General features: G+C 49.5%; 1 protein-coding gene across 5 annotated transcripts in view; it reads left to right on the forward strand.

Moving 5' to 3' along the window:
* Positions 1–18,115, forward strand: part of GAS7 (growth arrest specific 7) — a 304,840-nt gene that overhangs the window by 240,309 nt on the left and 46,416 nt on the right. For all 5 annotated transcript variants that reach the window (XM_017849222.1, XM_017849227.1, XM_017849226.1 and 2 more), the window contains exons 4-5: positions 2,808–2,893; positions 12,961–13,014. In XM_017849222.1, coding sequence (XP_017704711.1) covers positions 2,808–2,893; positions 12,961–13,014 — 140 coding nt within the window. The remainder of the gene's footprint in view (positions 1–2,807; positions 2,894–12,960; positions 13,015–18,115) is intronic.

The raw sequence follows: 18,115 nt of genomic DNA on the forward strand, positions 1-18,115 counted from the left end.
TGCAAGCTCCGCCTCCCGGGTTCACGCCATTCTCCTGCCTCAGCCTCCCAAGTAGCTGGGACTACAGGCGCCCGCCACCTCGCCCGGCTAGTTTTTTGTATTTTTTAGTAGAGACGGGGTTTCACAGTGTTAGCCAGGATGGTCTCGATCTCCTGACCTCGTGATCCGCCCGTCTCGGCCTCCCAAAGTGCTGGGATTACAGGCTTGAGCCACCGCGCCCGGCTGGCCTCTCCTCTTAAGCTGCCTTCCTAGCGGGTGGATGGTGTCTGCACTTGGCCAGCTGCTCCAGGGGCGTGGGTGTGGCCCAGGCTCGTAGCTGGCCCTGCAGGGTGGATTTGTTGTTTCTTGTTGCTCCCCCAGGCTTCCACTGCACTAGGGGCCTGCTGTGGGTCAGCTTTCTGTTTCCTTGGGATGTGTGCAACCACCTTATTCTGGAGTGGAGGGCAAACACTGTAGCTCGGGGAGAAGCCTGGCTGCCCACAGGAGAAGCTACAGTGGCTGTGGCTGCCCACAGGCACTCGGCTGCATGTGGCCCCGCTTGGCCCCTGGAGTTTTCACTGCAGGTGCTGAGCAGGAGACGGGTTCTCCATGGAACAGGCTTCATCATCCCATTGCCCAGCGCTTGCCTTCAGTCCTTGTCGCTCCAGATGAGTAGGTGTTGGTGGTAACTTTCAGCCATATTCTCCTGTGCTTCCTGCCACGCTATAGAGTTTTCTCTAGAAGAATCATGAGTTGGACATCAGTGTATAGATCTTCCTCCAGTCTGACCTGCATTGAATATACGTGTTGGCAATTACTTGAAGCCTGGGTCACGGGGATGGTGCATTGTCCTGGTCTCTAGAGATCAGGCAGGCTTGTGGTTCCTGGGGACTCAATTCAGGAACGAAAGCAATGACCTTCCCCTTCTGCATGCCTCTGCTCCCCCACTTTTTTGAGACAGGGTGTCACACTCTGAAGTGTGGGCTGGAGTGTAGTGGCACAATCACGGTTCACTATAGCTTCCACCTCCCAGGCTCGAGCTATTCTCCTACCTCAGCCTCCCGAGTTACTAGAACTATAGACAGGAGCCACCACACCCAGCTAATTAAAAAGAAATAATTATTTTGTAGAGATGAGATCTCACTGTGTTGTCCAGGCTGATCTTAAACTCCTGGGCTCAAGCAATCCTCCCTCTGCCCCCCAAAGTGCTGGGATAACAGGCGTGAGCCACTGCCCCTGGCCATTCCTCCCTTTTAAATTTTTTAAAAAATTTTTTCTATTGTTATAAATAGAGATGGGGTCTCACTATGTTGCCCAGGCTGGTTTGGAACTCCTGGACTTGAGCAATCCTCCCGCCTCTACCTTACAAAGTACTGGGATTACAGGTGTGAGCTACCGCACCCTGCCTTTCATCCTTCCCTTTTTAAAACGAAGTGCTTTATGACTACTTATGACTTTGGCAATTATCCTTTGTTGGATTCTCACATCAACACAGTAGGTCAGGAGACTAAGGTAGAATCATCCCCATTTTACAGGTACAGAAGCTGAGGGTCACTGAGGAGAAGCTGCTCATCTAAGCTTATGCAGTTATATTCCTATGAGAGTGGTACCACTTGGGAACTGAGATCACGTAGGTCCCAGGGTGAATTCGTGATGTCAGGAGCGTGCGTGCGGCGGCGTTGGGGCTTGAAACTGTCCATGCTGGGAGTGTCTTTGGCACAGAAATCGGCAGATACTACATATCAGGACTCTCCCGTCCCTTGGAGAGCAAGTGTTGGGAGCATAAGTGAGTGTCCCCCAAGAGACATAAAGTTATAAGGGTAGAATTTTAGAGCCTCAGATAATGTTTTTGTTTTGTTTGTTTGTTTGTTTTGAGATGGAGTTTCACTCTTGTTGCCCAGGCTGGAGTACAATGGCACCATCTCAACTTGCTGCAACCTCTGCCTCCTGGGCTCAAGCGATTCTCCTTCCTCAGCCTCTTGAGTAGCTGGGATTACAGGCGTGTGCCACCATGCCTGGCTCATTTTTTGTACTTTTAGTAGAGACAGGATTTCCCAGTGTTGGTCAGGTTGGTCTCAAACTCCTGACCTCAGGTGATTCGCCCACCTTGGCCTCCCAAAGCTCTGGGATTACAGGTGTGAGCCACTGTGCCAGGCTGGTCTCGAACTCCTGACCTCAGATGATCCGCCTGCCGTGGCCTCACAGAGTTCTGGGATTACAGACATGAGCCCCTGTTCCAAGCCAGGTTATGTATTTTTAATTCTAGAAGAACGGTGACTCAAGAATGAAGTGCATACGACCACCTGACTATTAATTGACAAGAGCCTAATTTCACGGTGGCCAATCAATCCAGTCCTCTTTCCAGTATACTCACATTCTGCTGCTCTGACTTTGAGGGTGGAGAAGTTAAGAAAGATGAGGGAAATTGTCGGAAGGTGGTGGAGATACCCCCGCCCCAACTTTACGTAGGGAGATTGGACCCGTGATTGGCATTTGTAACTACAGCTGATGTGGTATTTGTAGCAATGGCAGCTGGACCATAGTGACCTCCCCTCCTGTTAGGCACATTCCTTTTGCTCTTGGGTTAAAGAAGAAACTCAGGCCCCTAAGAATTCAGTAATTTGGGTGCTGAGGATTAGAGAGATACCTTCAGCCCATTTCCAACTCTGCAGATACAGATAAGATCAGATCCTAAGGGATAGTCTTCGCCACACAAGACCCCTCTCAGAGCCAGGGAAGGAGGTGGGAAAGGGGGCTGCAGTGGACGAAAGGCGGGGGTGCCCATCTGTGGCCCACACAGCATCTGAGCCGTGTCTCTGTCCCTGCAGTGAATGGATACCACGCGTCAGGGACCCCAGCGCACCCTCCAGAGACTGCCCACATGAGTGTCCGAAAATCCACCGGTGATTCCCAGGTAAGGGGTCCTGTTAAGGGAGGTATAGAGCTCGCTGCTTCTGCAGGCCCAGGAAGGCTTCATTACAGACAAGTCCATCATGGGAGTCCAGGTGGCTGCAGCCCAGTTCTGCCCCCAGGTAGAAAGTGGTTGCTGTATCTGGGTGGTTTCCGTGTTCCCTGATGGGGAGAGGGTTGGATGATTGTGGTTTATTGGTTTTCTAGAAGTCAAGGGTGGTTTGGAGGAGGGACTGACGGGGATGGGGTTGAAACCATTAGGACAGAGAGTTCCATTCTCTGGTCTGAATTCCTGATACCTGAAGCCTGTGTTTCTCATCACTTTAAGAGTATGGATGTGCCAGACAATTTTCCTTTTCTCTACCCTACCCCTCCCACGGCCAGATTACCCAGAATGGAATTTAGTAAAATTTGATTTTGTTTGGTAAACTAGCATAGAGACAGCTATGAGATGGAAGGAAATGGGAGTATGTTGTACAATTTCCAACTGTTTTCACAGTCTCCGTCCTACTTGATGCTTATGCAAACATGTGAGTTAGGCGTCAGTAACAACTCAAGGTATGCATGAGGTCACCGAGGCTCCAACCGGTTTTGTGACCTGTGCAGGCTCACAGGATTACTCAGTGGTTAGACTGGACCTTGATGTCAATGCTTACGGCTTTTCTAGTTGCATTAAGCTGTGCCTAAAAAACTGAGGACTAGCCTTGTTTAGTCTCCCCATAAATTATCAGGAAGATGTTCTTAATGAAGCTTCCAAACTCCAGTAACCTTTTCCGGGAATTAAAATGCCAGAACCCTGGGGGCGATCATTAAAATGATGACAATAATGGTCATTGATGATGATCATGATGATAATATTGATGATGTTGATGATGACAGTGGCTGCTTGTGCAGTGGATTCTATGTACCAGTGACTGGAAGAAGGATATCTATACTTAACATAAGGAAAAATGACTGGAAGAAAAATAAACTGGAATATTAATGATGGTTTTGTCTGCATCTGAGACCATGAGACATTTGGCAACATCTGGAGACCCATTGGCTGTTAGTCTAATCAGCTGAAATGTGACACTCAGCTTTAACATGGACAAGAGTGTTAATCTGGGGGAACATTATTAAGTCATTCTCTTAGGAGGCTTCGATTCAGCTCAGTGAACTCTGGAAAGGAATTTGGACCTCAGTGTAGGTCAGGACTTCTTATGTTTTGATGGACTTAGAGTGAGCTGGGCCTCTTGTTAGAATGCAGATTCTAATCCAGGAGGTCTAGGGTAGGGTGGGAGCTGAGGTTCTGAGTCTCCAGCCAGCCCCGAGGTGATGCTGATACTGTAGGTCTGAGCATCACTCCTGAGCAGGGGACTAGCAGTCAGTAGCGCACAGCTGGCCTGTCAGTCCCCTTCTCTCCTCTGCTCCCATCACCCATCATGAATCAACCCTGGCTTTGTATGTTTCCTGCTGAGCCCCCGGCTTGCCTTCTCAACGCAGATTCTGTTAACTTGTTTGAAGTGAAACTCACTTGCCTCCTGATTTGAGAGTGTTTCGGAAGACATCAGCCTGAATTCGGATGTGATTCAGCGACAATGACAGAAAATCTGATGCTACCCTCGGCATCATCGGGAAGAATATGAGAAATAGCTCCCTACTCTCAAAATCATTCTTTCTTCCCTAACAAAACATAATCCCTTCTGAAATACTATGAAGTTGTTACTCATCCATTTTAAAGAATGGACAGTGGTATAACTGATATCTCAGAAGCTGATTTGACAGTGTGCATTATAAGCCATCGACACAGGGATTCCTCATCTAGTGTCTGTTCTTGGGGTATCTTGAGGGGTTCTGATTTATGTGCAAGGCTGTTCACTCCAGCATTATTTACAGCGCCGTAACACTGGACCCAACCTAACCGTCCCGCAACAGGGGATGGGTAAAAGGAATTATGGCGCTGGAGGTTAGCCAGTGATAGCGCGCAGCCATTAGCAAGCATGCTTCGGAAGAAAATGCAATCATTTGGGAAAGTACTCACAACATAATACAGAGTAAAAAAAGTAGGACACACATTGCATGTATAGTCAGTCTTATTTGGCAGAAGGAAATCTATACTTAGGAAGAAGGACTAGAAGAAAAATAAACTGGAAAATGTGTGGTGGCTCTGTCTGCGTCTGAGATCATGGCTATCAATCAGGGGACATTTGACAATGTCTGGAGATATTTGGATTGTCACACCTGGGGAGCGGGTGCTACTGGCAACTAGTGGGCAGACACCAGGGATGATGCTAAGTGTCTCACAATGCACGGGACACGACAACAAAGAATCACTCAACTTGGAAACGTGAATCGTGCTGAAGTTGAGAAACTTTGGTCTGAGATCATGGGCCATTTTATCTTCTTTACACTTCTTGCTATTTTTCAAATTTCCTAAAATGAACACATTTTCCTTTTATAGAAGATACATACAATTTTTTATTTAAAAAAAAAAAAAAAAAAAAAAAAAAGCTGCAAAGTAGGTACCGGTATGGGGAATTCAGGAAAGGCGAACTCTGGAGACTCAGGCCCGGATAGCTAGTGGCTGCCTAAAGACAGGCGGATTGAATCAGACTCTTTTTGGACGGTAATCTTGGTTGCTGAGGTGTCTTCCAGGTAACAAAAATAAATCATGCAGTACATGGAGAGGGCGAATGCGCGTTGTTCACCAGTCCCAGGATTGGGAGGTAGAATGTCATTCTTTTAGGCTGTGAAAGGGTAATGATTGGATATACAAACTACTACTTTTTAAAATAATAATAATAATTAAAAAAATAGGAAACAGGGTCTCCCTGTGTTGCCCGTGCTGGAATGCACTGGCTGTTCACAGAGGCGATCGTAGCTCACTGTGGTCTCAGCTTGGGACTGCTGGGCTCAAACAATCCTCCCGCCTCAGCCTCCGGAGTAGCTGGGACTGCAGGCGCAGGCCACCATGCCCAGCTAGCTACTACTTTTTGTCCTGGTTTGTGAACCTGCAGGCTGGTTATCCAAAAAGGTGCCAAGAGTTAAGCATAGAAAAAGGTTAAGAAAGTTTGATGTTTACAGAGAGCACTTGGCAACAAAGGGTGCTCAGGTATAGACCCCACTCCAACCTGCAGACGAGTAGATTCACCATCCCTACTGTCAGTTACCACTCATGATAACTACACTTAAGCATCAGTAAATGAATAAAGGAGCAAGGGAACACTTGGGATGCGGCGTGTGGGGTGGGTAAAGTGGCATGTTCAGGGTTACCGTGATGAAAGCTAGACTGGAAAGCCCCAGATCTCAAAACCCCGTTGTGATCTCTTTCCGGCCCCTTCTTAGCTGCCCCTCCTTGAGCAAGCTGATCAGGAAGATTAGAATGTTTGGGGGGTTGGGGCGGGGGGACAGGGACTTTCCATGGATACCAGTAGCATGTCCCCACCGTGCTGTGTCATGGGGAGGACTGATAGCGGGTGCCTCACAGTTCCTGAGGGTGCCTGCCCCGCTCCTTCACTCAGCCCTGGGAGACCTGGATGGGTGGGCACAGGTGGTGGTGATCTGGTGCCACCCAGTGGAGGGTTTCAATTCTGCAGCCCTGGGGCAGTCGGCCCAGGTACTGGATAAATGCAGCCCACCTGATTGGGGGGCAGAGGCAAAGGATCAAAGGCTAATTGTCTTATTTATTTATTTTAAATTATGGGATACATGTGCAGAACGTGCAGGTTTGTTACGTAGGTATACATGTGCCATGGTGGTTTGCTGCACCTGTCACCCTGTGGTCTAGGTTTTAAGCCCCGCGTGCAGTAGGTATTTGTCCTAATGCTCTCCCTCCCCTTACCCCCCATGCCCCAGTAGGCCCCGGTGTGTGATGTTCCCCCACCAGTATCCATGTGTTCTCATTGTTCAGCTCCCACTTATGAGTGAGAACATGCAGTGTTTGGTTTTCTGTTTCTGTGTTTGCTGAGATTGTTGGCCTCCAGCTTCATCCATGTCCCTGCAAAGGACATGAGCTCATTCTTTTTTATGGCTGCATAGTATTCCATCGTGTATATGTGCTACATTTTCTTTATCCAATCCATCATTGATGGGCATTTGGGTTGGTTCCAAGTCTTTGCTATTGTAAACAGCGTAGCAATAAACGTGTGCATGTGTCTTTATGGTAGAATGATTTATATTCCTTTGGGTATACTCAGTAATAGGATTGCTGGGTCAAATGGTATTTCCGGTTCTAGATCAAAGGCTAATAGGCTTGCTGCCTTTGCAGAATCACATCCTAGCCGGTCCCTTCCCTTCCTGCCCACCAGTGCCTGGGCCTTTTTGTGATCCACCTTTCAGTTGTTCTGGCTTCTCACGAACTTCCCAGAAAGACCCTCTAGACACAGGAGAGAGGAGAGAGAATGGGACGAAGGGCTTGGAAACTTAAGGGATCCATTGGAGCATGGAGTTCAAAGTGGAGAAAGAAGTGAGATGTTTAATCTCCACCACCTCCTACCTACCTCAATCATTCAGTAACACATGTTCTTATTGAGCAGTTTCAGTCTTTGTCAGGCACTGAGACATAGGTGATATCTATAGCCCTGCCTTGATGGAGTTTTATGGCTGGTGTGGGGAAAAGAGCAGATAAATAATGGTGCAATTTCAGCAGTGATAAGGGCTGGAGGAAGTGGATGCTGTGAGAACCTAGCCTGGTGCTGGCAATGTCAGGAATGGACACCTTAAGAAAATATACCTTTTCTAAGACTGGCATGATGAGCAAGGGTTTCACTTGGCAAAGAGGTGGGGAAAGAATGGCTTTTCCAGGAGAGGGAATAGCATCGTGGATGCCTGGAGGCAGGAAGGAGGAACCGTGTTTTCAAAGAACCCACAGAGACCCAATACGGCTGTGACTTACTAAATGAGCAGGCACAGGGAGGGTGGGAAGTGAGGCTGGGGTAGTCTGCACAGGCCTACCACGAGGAGCTCAGGGGTTATCCTAACCGCACTGGGAAGCCTTTGCGGGCTTTTGTACGAGATCCCATCTGCTGAAGGGATGGGACCCAGATTATTGGCAGGGGGAGGAAATGGGCTGAGAAGACATTTGGAGTGGGGGACTTGCTGAATCACTAGTGAATGACCCACTCCAGTTTACCAAGCGCTTCCTGTGGGGTATCACCCCCTGCCAGGCCTCAGGGTGATGCAGAGATGCCCAGGTGGGGTGTCCTGACCCCTGGGCAGGCCTTTACAAAATAAATGGAGGAGAAGAGTTCTCTGGAATCATAGGCAAAGGAGATTTAAAACAAATATTCTTATTGTAGACATTTGCAAGCCTTTACAAAAGTAGAGATAATATATAATAAGGTACCACAAATCTATTAATTAAGCCCAACGATTACCTGCCTTTGGCCAATCTCGTTTTATTTGTGCTCCCATCTCCTCCCCCAATCCCCCTGCCTATTTTATTTTAAGGCACATTTCTGCCTTACTGTTTCAAATGCAAATATTTGAGAATATGTCTTCTAGGAAGAAGACATAATGTTAATACCATTATCATATTTAAGAAAACATTAGTTCAATAATATGACCTAATATGTATACTCCAGATTCCTCAATTGTCTCAATGCCTTTTTTTAAAAAAAGAAAAGAGGATGGGGTCTTGTTCTGTCCCTCAGGCTGTAGTACAGTGACAGCATTATAGCTCGTGAATCCTAGAACTCCTGGGCTCAAGTGATTCTCCCACCTCAACCTCCTTCAAAGCACTAGGATTACAGGCGTGTGCCACCTTACAGGCGTGCGCCACCACACCTGGCCCCCCAATCCTTTTTATAGCTGCGTTTCTCCCCAGTCCAGGATCCATTCAAGTTCACACACAGATACGTTGGTTGCTGTGTCTCTTTAGTTTCTCTCTCTTTCTCTCCCCCTAAATCTGCTTCATTGAGCTATAATTCACCTACCCATATAATTCACCCATTTACAATGTACAATTCAGTGTTTTTTACTCTATTTGCAAAGTTCTACAACCATTATCAGATCAATTTTAGAACATTTCATCACCCCAAACAGAATCCTCTGAAGACTTAGGCATCCCCTAATCTTTCTCTCTCTATGGATTTGCCTCTTCTGGACATTTCCTATAATGGTATCATACTGTCTGTGGTCTTTTGTGTCTGGCCTCTGTCACCTGGAACTCCAAGGTGCATTCACATCGTGGCATGGATCAGCACTCCATTCCTTTTTATGGCTGAAGAATATTCTGTCATATGGATAGAATGTTTCATCCAAGTTGTTGCCTCAGTCTGTCGCCTCTACACTCAATCCCTTACACCTTTTTTTCTTTTGTTTTTCATCACCTTGACAATTTATTTTTGAGGAGTCCCGGTCAGGTGTCTTGTAGAATAACCTGCATTCTGACTCCATCTGACTGTTCTCTTATGCTTAGGTTCAGGTTCTGCAGTCTGAGCAAGAATGCTGGACAGGCCGTGTGGGGTTCTTACTGCATTTGGAGGCACAGCCACCCAGGTTAGCACCCTACTCATGAGGCTTAGTTTGCATTCTCGGTTAAGGTGCTGGCTGCCAGATTTCTCCTTTGCAGGGGTACATTTTTCCCTTTCTAATTTGTCAGTCATCTGTGAGGTGCCAGTGAAGACCCTGTGAATATCCTGTGCCCTGACAATCTCCATCCGCTGCTTTCAGCGTCCATGAGGATTGTGGCCTGAATCCTCTTTGATGCTGGGGTTTGCAAATGGTGGTCATCTGATTTCTTGTACGTTTTTTATTGGCGTTCTTCTGAAATAAATGTTCTCTCCCTTCCCCCTTGGAGTGAGTGAGTGAGTTGCAGTCATTCATTCATATTTGTGCTCAAATCGTCCCACATTTGGCCTGTGGGAGTTCTTTAAGTTGTTTGTGTTCTTTTGTTATCTCTCCATTATTCTTTGAATACTTTCTTACATCTTTGTACAATAAGATATTCCAAATACCTTGCCTTTGGAATTAGTACCAAGGAGCTTCCGATAATATTTGGAAACCAATTTCTAGCCAGTAGGTGTTGTCACTGTGATGAGATGTCATTCCTTCTGGGCCCTTTCAGTGGAGCATTATGAGAGTGTGTGTGTCATGTACGTGTGTGTGTGTATATAAAATGCATGTGATATGTATATGAAGTTGGAGCAGTAGGCACAGGTTATCAGCAGCACAGGCAGAGCCTAAGATTGCCTGTGACCTACCTTGGCCCTCAGTGGTTGAAGTAAAACACTGCTAATAGAGCAGAGACCAGGGAAAGTGCTGTCACCTACACGTGGAACACCCACCCTCAATGCCATTACTTGTATTCCTATCCTAGCCAAGTTATAGGGAGGAGGTGCGACCTCTGCATTGAACCTTATTCTACAGAGACTTATACACAGTGGTCCCAAAATATATGTTTGTGGTTGATGGAAATCTTTTTTGCCCTCCTGCAAAGACACATGGGAAACAAGATATTGTCTCAGGTCTCAAGGTGGAGAGATGGTGGAAGATAGAGGAAAGAGTTATGCAGGCTTGGATTCTAATTTCCACTCCTCTATTGACTAGCCTTGTGACCCTGGACAGTTTTAGTTCTGCAAACCCCAATTTCATGATCTGTAAAATAGAGTTGATGCCATTTAACTTGCTGGGGTTGTAAGGATGAAATGAGAAGAAATATGTCAGATGGCTAACCTGGAGCCTGCCGTAATAAGCACTCAGTAGACAGTAGCTCTTGCATTGCTTCTCCCCTCTTAGCCCCCTTATCACCAACATCATCAGCATCCGTAGGTAGACTCGAAGACTGTTGTCAAGGCTGCTAGAATGCTGGCTGCCCTTCCTGGAAGGCTGCAGTGGGAACGTGGTGGTGATGGTGGTAATGTGTCCATGACAGGAAGACAGACTCCTGTAGACTGCAGAATCCATCCTAAAGGCTACTCTTTCCCCTTCCTGGCATGTATTTGCTTGACTAGTGTCTGTATGTGAATGAACCTATGGAGCGAGAGACTCTTATCCCTGTCTCTTCTCCTTGGTGGCTAGTACTTCCTGCCTTGTAGACTCTGTCTGCCTTTCTCCCTGTGCAGTTTTATCAAGTTGCCAAAATTGGCAGAGCTGATAACTTGGGAAGGTATAGGGTAGGCCAGCTGGATGAGATGATGCACCAAAAATGTCTCTGGAAGCTATAGTTGACCATAAAGTTGACGTTGGCCAGGAGCCTGTTGGGGTCACTAGAAGAGTTGCCATCAGTAGAGAAACACAGTGGAACCACAGTGTAGATCAGATCCATGTGTCTCCAAGTGAGGTCCACAGATTCTGCAAATCAGAGATGCTGGCGCCACCTGGGACCTGCTGGATCAGGCCCAGCAGCTGAGAGTGCAGCTGGGACTCTATTTTGGACGCTTTCCTCAGTTGATTCTGGTGCACCTCAAAGCTTGAGGACCAGTGATAACCATCCATTTTACAGATGGAGAAATTGAGGCTCCAAGAAGTCAGATTCTCTGGCCAGGGTCTTAAGGCTAGTAATCATTTTCTTGTCTGTGTGAAATTAATGCTCTATAAGGTTCATTTTTGCTAGACACCCTAAGGATATCAGTTTTCCTGAGATGACTTTAATTGGCAACCCAAGTAAGACTGTATGGAGTAACGGCATGAGACCTTAGCAGGGGCATAGTCAAGCTCTCTGATTTGCCTAATTTGCTGATAGGTTTCTGAGGCAACGGGTGGCCCTCACCTGCAGATGGTCATTTGGCCAGGCGTCTAGGGTCAAGCCAGTGGTTCCTTCTTGTTGAAGCCCCTCCATGCTTTTTCTGGCCTTTATCTATAAAGTGGCAACCACTTCCTTACCTTATACTAAGGAAGAGTAAGGCCAGGCCGGCTGCAGTGGCTCATGCCTGTAATTCCAGCACTTTGGGAGGCCGAGGCAGGTGGATTGCCTGAGGTCAAGAGTTCAAGACCAGCCAGGCCAACATGTTGAAATTCTGTCTCTACTAAAAATACAAAACATAGCTGGGTGTGCTGGCAGGCACCTGTAATCCCAGCTACTCAGGAGGCTGAGGCAGGAGAATTGCTTGAACCTGCGAGGCATAGGTTGCCGTGAGCCACGATGACGCCACTGCACTCCAGCCTGGGTGACAGAGTGAGACTCCACCTTTAAAAAAAAATAAAAAAGAGTAAGGTCGTGCACAAGTCCTGGGACACATGTATGATGACCACCTGCAGTGCCTCAGGGGTAAGCCTGCTTCCCAGGTCGCTGTGTGGCTCAGGATAGGAGACATCCCAGGTCCTGCTTGGGGATCTCTGGTATTGAACCCCTAACATAATTGCTAATAGAACAACAGAGACCCAGTATCAAATACTCTTCAGAGTCATAGTCTCTTAGGACACGTGTGGCATTTTCTACTGGCAGTCCTTAATTTTCTCTGCCAGACCAATCCCAGGACTTTGGCAGGCTGCTGAGGACCTCAGGGCTCAGAAGTACTTGGGACTCTGGTTTTCTTGCTGGCAGTGGAAGACGTCAAAAGGCAATCTAAAGACTGAATGGAAGCTGGAAGTCGGCTTGGCTGAGAAATCCCTCCTGGCTCACGGGGTTGGGGAAACGGGGAGTCGGGGAGGTGACCGAGCAGCGCCTCAGTGCACATTGTGTGTGTTTAGGTTTGATGTTTTGCACCCGGGGGTTTCAGAATAAAATGTCGTGTGCTGAGTCCTCAGTGCCAGGAGGAGGTGGCCTTAACTCTCTTCTCCCCAGTGGATTCCGGGGCTTCAGGCGGCAAGCGGCACGCAGAACGTTCACCAGCAGAGGGCAGCGGAGGGGTTAACTCCCCAAATCACAGACTGAGAGAAGAGGAGGGGAGACGTGCTTTGGAGCAGTTCTCTCAGAGCCTGTGCAGGAGGCTTCCTGAATTTGCCTTCCGCCCGAGAGTTGGGTGTGGGAACAGCGTGGGGTCAGGGAGACCCCTGCCTGCCCTGGCCCAGAATATGGTGACTTAGGAGTTGACAGCAGACTGAGCATCCCTGAACTTCCCCAGCGCCTCCACCCTCAGGGAACCTGAATGGGGGGAATACATGTCCAATATGGAGAACAGCTTTGATGACATTTCTTGCCTCTCTCCCCAGAACCTGGGATCCTCATCACCAAGCAAAAAGCAGAGCAAGGAAAACACCATCACAGTAAGTGGCTCCGGAAGGGGACTCTCAGGGTGGCTGCGAGCTGGGGCATTTGGCTGGGCTGTTGCCATGGCGATGTGGACCGCCAAGCAGAAGTGATGCCTAACCTGGAGACAGGGAAGTTCCAAAGCTCGGATTTTGCTGAAGTTCCCCATCCACGTCTCCCTCCCACCTCCCCTTCTCCTGTCAATTTCACATTTCACTTCTCTTCTGGTGAACAAGTGGAAGGAGGGTGGCTGGGATGATGCAGAAGCCATTTTTTTCAGGGCAGGAGGGGAAGGTATGCGTGCGGGAGTGGGTTGAAGGGGGTGGACTGCGCTCAGCGCAAGTGAAGTGACGTGTAAATTACAGCCACGGCGAGGTTGCTTTTGTGCGGGATAACTTCTGGAAGATGTCAAAGTTAAAAGCAAGAGAAAGCGCCCTAAGAATAGAGTTCCTAGGAGTTCCTGACAGGAGCAGTCAGCTTCTGCCTAGGTGGCCAGCCTGCCTCCCAGGGCACTTCAAGATGCCCACCCCCATGTGGATATGAGGGGGAGCCCCCCCTGCCCATCCCCATGCAGAGGTGAGGGGGAGCCCCACACCCCACCTCTGCTCCTCAGCCCTGTGCTTGGGGCAGGTGGGGCTGGACATCATTGCCCCCCTGAGAGCCACAGACCTGAGAAGTGTGCTTCCAGGTTTGCTATTTTGGCACAAGTGCAAGAGAGCAGGGAACGGGGAATTGCTCTCTTAGACTCCAACTCACACAGCTCTGAGCCATTCCGACCACCCCCATAGAGACAAAACCAAGAGTGGGTGTATTTCCCTGCTTCATCCAGGCTGCACATCCTGCTTTGGGAGAAAAAGTTTAGGTAAACAATTAACGATGGCAATTGCTGCAACTTTTGTGTGCATTTATGGTGCGTAAGTAGAGATCCAAGCAGCTCATTTAATTGTCCATTAGCTATATAGGAAGTGTGAGTTGTAGAATCAATATAGTGTAACGACGATGAACGTGGACTCTGAGGCCAGAGTGTTAGTTACATTAATGACTGGGCAACAGCCTGGGACAAGATTCTTGACTTCTTCCCGTCTCAGTCAATAACCGTCAAGTGGGGAAATGGGGGGTGGCGGGTGGTCTCTGCCTTAGGGATGGTGTAGGGACTAAATGGGTCCATCCATGGAAAGCACTTAAAACAGAGCCCGCATATAGTAAGTGCTCTGTACACACTATATCACCCTGTTGACAGATGAGGAGACTGAGGCACAGAGCTGCACCTTGCTTACAGTCGCCCAGCTGGGAAGTATCAGGATTTGAAATCTTTGCCCTTACCACAGTGTCCCTTCTGGAGCTGGCTTGGGTTCCTTGTGTCATGAGCTCCTTTGGAATGCCCTGTGCTGATGGACGGTGTCTCCAAGGGCTGGGCAGAACCACTCAACCTGCTTGGACTGTGGGTAGCAGCAGCCTTTCTGTTACTGGTGGAGTTGATGGAGCTGGTGGGGAGGGGTTGTGGACAGGCTCGGGTGCAGAGCTCCAGAGGGTACAGTGGCCCATCTTCAAATCGTCACAAAATGCCCCGGAATGCTGGGGACACAGCAGGAGCTCTCCAACATCTTCCGAAATACATAAAAAGGAGAGGGAGGAGAAAGTGGTGGGTCGGAGTGGGTATTTGAATTCTAAAAGAAAAACAAAAATGTGAAGTGAAAAGCAGAGTGTTACGTCATGGAGGGTTGCCTTAAAGGCATTTAGTGATGGTGCCCAGGCCATGGGGTGGGGCACCTGCTGGACTTCGTCTTGCAGCCAGAGCTTCAGGTATGGTCAGAGTGGGGCAGCACACCTCGCCCACACCTGTCTTCCCTGTTCCTTCCTGCTGAGCCATATCATTGCTTCTCATGAGGGAGTCTGCAAACTCTGAAACCTCCAAGACCTTTGTTTAAAATGCAGATGTCATCCTGGCTAACACGGTGAAACTCCGTCTCTACTAAAAAAAATACAACAAAAACTAGCCGGGCGAGGTGGCAGGCGCCTGTAGTCCCAACTACTCCGGAGGCTGAGGCAGGAGAATGGCCTAAACCCGGGAGGCGGAGCTTACAGTGAGCTGAGATCCGGCCACTGCACTCCAGCCTGGGCAACAGAGCCAGACTCCGTCTCCAAAAAAATAAATAAATAAATAAAATGCAGATGACACCCCAGATGTACAAGTTGTTTCCTCTGGGACCAGACTGGAAAATCTGCATTTGAACCAGAGGTTTTAAGTAAACACTCTTGCCTTGGAGAATTTTTTGCCGAGGAAACTGAGCAAAGGAGGGACCAAAGGTCACAAAACCAGTGAGGAGGAGAGCTCAGGGCTTGAACCCAGGTCTCCGGGCTGCCGGCTCAGGGTACTTCCCAGTGTACCACCTGGCCTTGGCCTTGGCCCGCAGGTCTCCAGGCCTTGGTGCCTTTTCCCTTCCACACCACTGCTCTCCCATGCTCAGCCTCTTTCTCTGGGTTCTCATCCTCCAGAGTTCATGGTTTCCCAAGAAGGAGACACTCAGCGGGGAGGGGATGGTTCAGGTCTCAGGAGGCTGGGATGTGAACTTCCCTGTCCGTGGTATGTAGGGATGAAGTGAGCCACTTCCCATGCTGTCTAATCCCACAGCGCAGAAGTTTCCAGGCCTGGGCAGCAAAGGGTGGTGGGTCCAGAGCAAGAATGGAGCTGGATTCTGATGCTCCTCCTTCCCCACCCGTAGCCTGGAGCTAGTTTTCAGGGGACAGACACGTGGGCTCCCTGACAGCAGCGGTCAGGCTCTGGCAGACTTGCTGAGTCTTGTTTCCGCTGTCCCTAGTGTGGGGCTGGCAGGTGGAGTGTGCTGTTTGATTGGGAGTGACGGGTGCTCGTGGCAGCTCACAGCCCTCGGCAGGAGCGTGAACGCGTCTGAATCTTGAGGGTTTCAGAAAAGAGGACAACAGAGCCACCCGGCCACACTCTCACCTGGAAAGAGGAATTTGGGGACTCCTGTGGTCCTCAGCTTCGGGGCTTCCCAGCGTAGCCACAGAACCCGGGGTGGGAGCTGGGGGCTGGAGGTGAAGCCCTGGGGTCGCGTCTTCTCTTCTTCTCTGTTCCACAGCGCTCCGGGGCTGGCTTTTTCCTCTCCCATACCGTCCCCGATCCGCTTTCCTCTGGGAGAAAATTCAGAGACAGTTGGACTTGAGCCCTCTGTTGTCATACCATTTTCCCTTCTCTGCTGCAGGCAAGGTGGTCAAACCGGCCGTGCAAGGAGCCTGTGGCCTCTGCTCCCCACAGGCTCCTGCTGGGCCAGGACTCGGGGGAGAGCAGTGCCTTGGGGCCTCCCTATGTCGGACGCCTTGGGTGGGTCACACGTGTGTTCAGTGGCTCTCACACCCCAGCCAGGTGGTTTCTGGCTGATATGTCCCATTGCGTACCCCTCAGAGAGCTTCTGGGAGGCAGCCCTTGTGCTTCTGGCTGCTCCTGTGCGGAAAAGCCCTGCAGGAACCCCAGCTACACGGTGGATCCCAGCCGCTGGGGAGGGACGAGGGTGTCACTCCATTTACCTGAGGGTTGGAAGCAACAGAGTTGGTGCAAGAGCAAAGATGCAGCTTTGCTGAGGACACTGGTCTCCGGGGAAGTGAGGGTGGGACCGCCTGCCAGAACTTGCCCTGTGCAGTACACATGGGGAGGCGTGCTCCCCTCTGGCTCCCTCTTGAGCACCCTTCCTTTTTGAGCGCCTGTCTTGGGTGGGGAGCTTGCACATTTACACCTTAGGGTGTTGGAAAGGTAGTGTGACAGAGGCTAAGAGCCTAGACTGAAGCCGGCTTGCCTGGGTTCAGACCCTGGTCCACCATTCCATGCACAAACTGTGTGATCCTGCATAAGTGACTTAGCCTCTCTGTGCCTCAGTTTCCTTATCTGTACAATGGGGATAATAATAGCACCTGCCTTGCAGGGCTGTTGTGAGGGTTAAATGAGCTAATACATGTAAAACGCTGAGAACTGTGGCTGGCACATTATTTGCTTTTGTTGAACAAACAGAAAGTGGATCTTTAGGATGGCAGTGAGGCTCCTGCTATGCCTGGGAGGCCTCGGGAGGAGGATGAGGTCTTTTCAGAGATGTCGCTGGACCCTGGTATTAACCATCTGGAAAATGTCACCCAGGGGAGGACAGGAATCCACATGTGGAAAGTCCTCTCCCACCTTCTCTTCCCTCCTTGGGCTTCGTAGGATGGAGCTATGTGGCCCTCCCAGCCCTTCTGATCCAGGGACATAGGAACCTTGACTTGGAGGTCTAGAGGTCACAGAAAGGACACAGCAAGGTTAAAAGTGGTGGCCCAGGAATTAGGAAGCTGGTTCTAGACCCTGCTCTGCCACTTGCAGTGAACTAGAGAGTTAAACATTCTGTGTCTCAGTTTCCTCATCTGTGCATAAGTCTGCACCAGACCATTGCAAATAAACGTTGAGACTCCAGTAGCTTCTGGGACATGTGCGCGCACAGCTCTCACCATGCCCCTCTGCTGCCGCTGCCTGCCTCTCTCTGAAGGGACTGTTCTCCCATCTTCCGTCCCAACAGATGGCAACATGCTTCCTCTCCACCCAGGTCTGTGAACTCAGAGTTTCTCAACCTCAGCACCATTGACATTTTGGGTTGGATAGCTCTTTGTTGTTGGGGGACTGTCCCGTGCATTGCAGATGTTTATCAGCTTCCCTGGCCCCTACTCACCAGAGGCCAATAGCATCCATCCCCGACCCCACCCAGCTGTGACAACCAATAATGTCTCCACATTGCTACATGTTTCTGGGGTGGGGGCGAAATTGCCCCTGGATGGGCATTACTGAATTGACTTCATGGTGGTGTCAAGGCTACTTGTAGAGTATCCCAGGCTGCTTCTAATCCCCTCTTGACTACACTGCTCCCGGCTGCTATCATGACCCCCCGTCCCCCATCACTGCAGACTTCCCTGGTGGCCACAGTCGCGTTCTGCCTCCAGCCTGTCCTCTGTGCTGTAGTGGGGGTGCTTACCCCAGGCAGCAGCCTGATGAATCGTTACTCTCGTACAGGGTGCTTCTGTGGTCCCTACTGTCCTGCTTTCAGGATAGACCTTGGCACCCCTGCAAGATTCCCTCTCACC

The sequence above is a fragment of the Rhinopithecus bieti genome, unplaced genomic scaffold (genome assembly GCF_001698545.2).
Source record: "Rhinopithecus bieti isolate Rb0 unplaced genomic scaffold, ASM169854v2 scaffold_31527, whole genome shotgun sequence".
Lineage (NCBI taxonomy): Eukaryota > Metazoa > Chordata > Mammalia > Primates > Cercopithecidae > Rhinopithecus > Rhinopithecus bieti.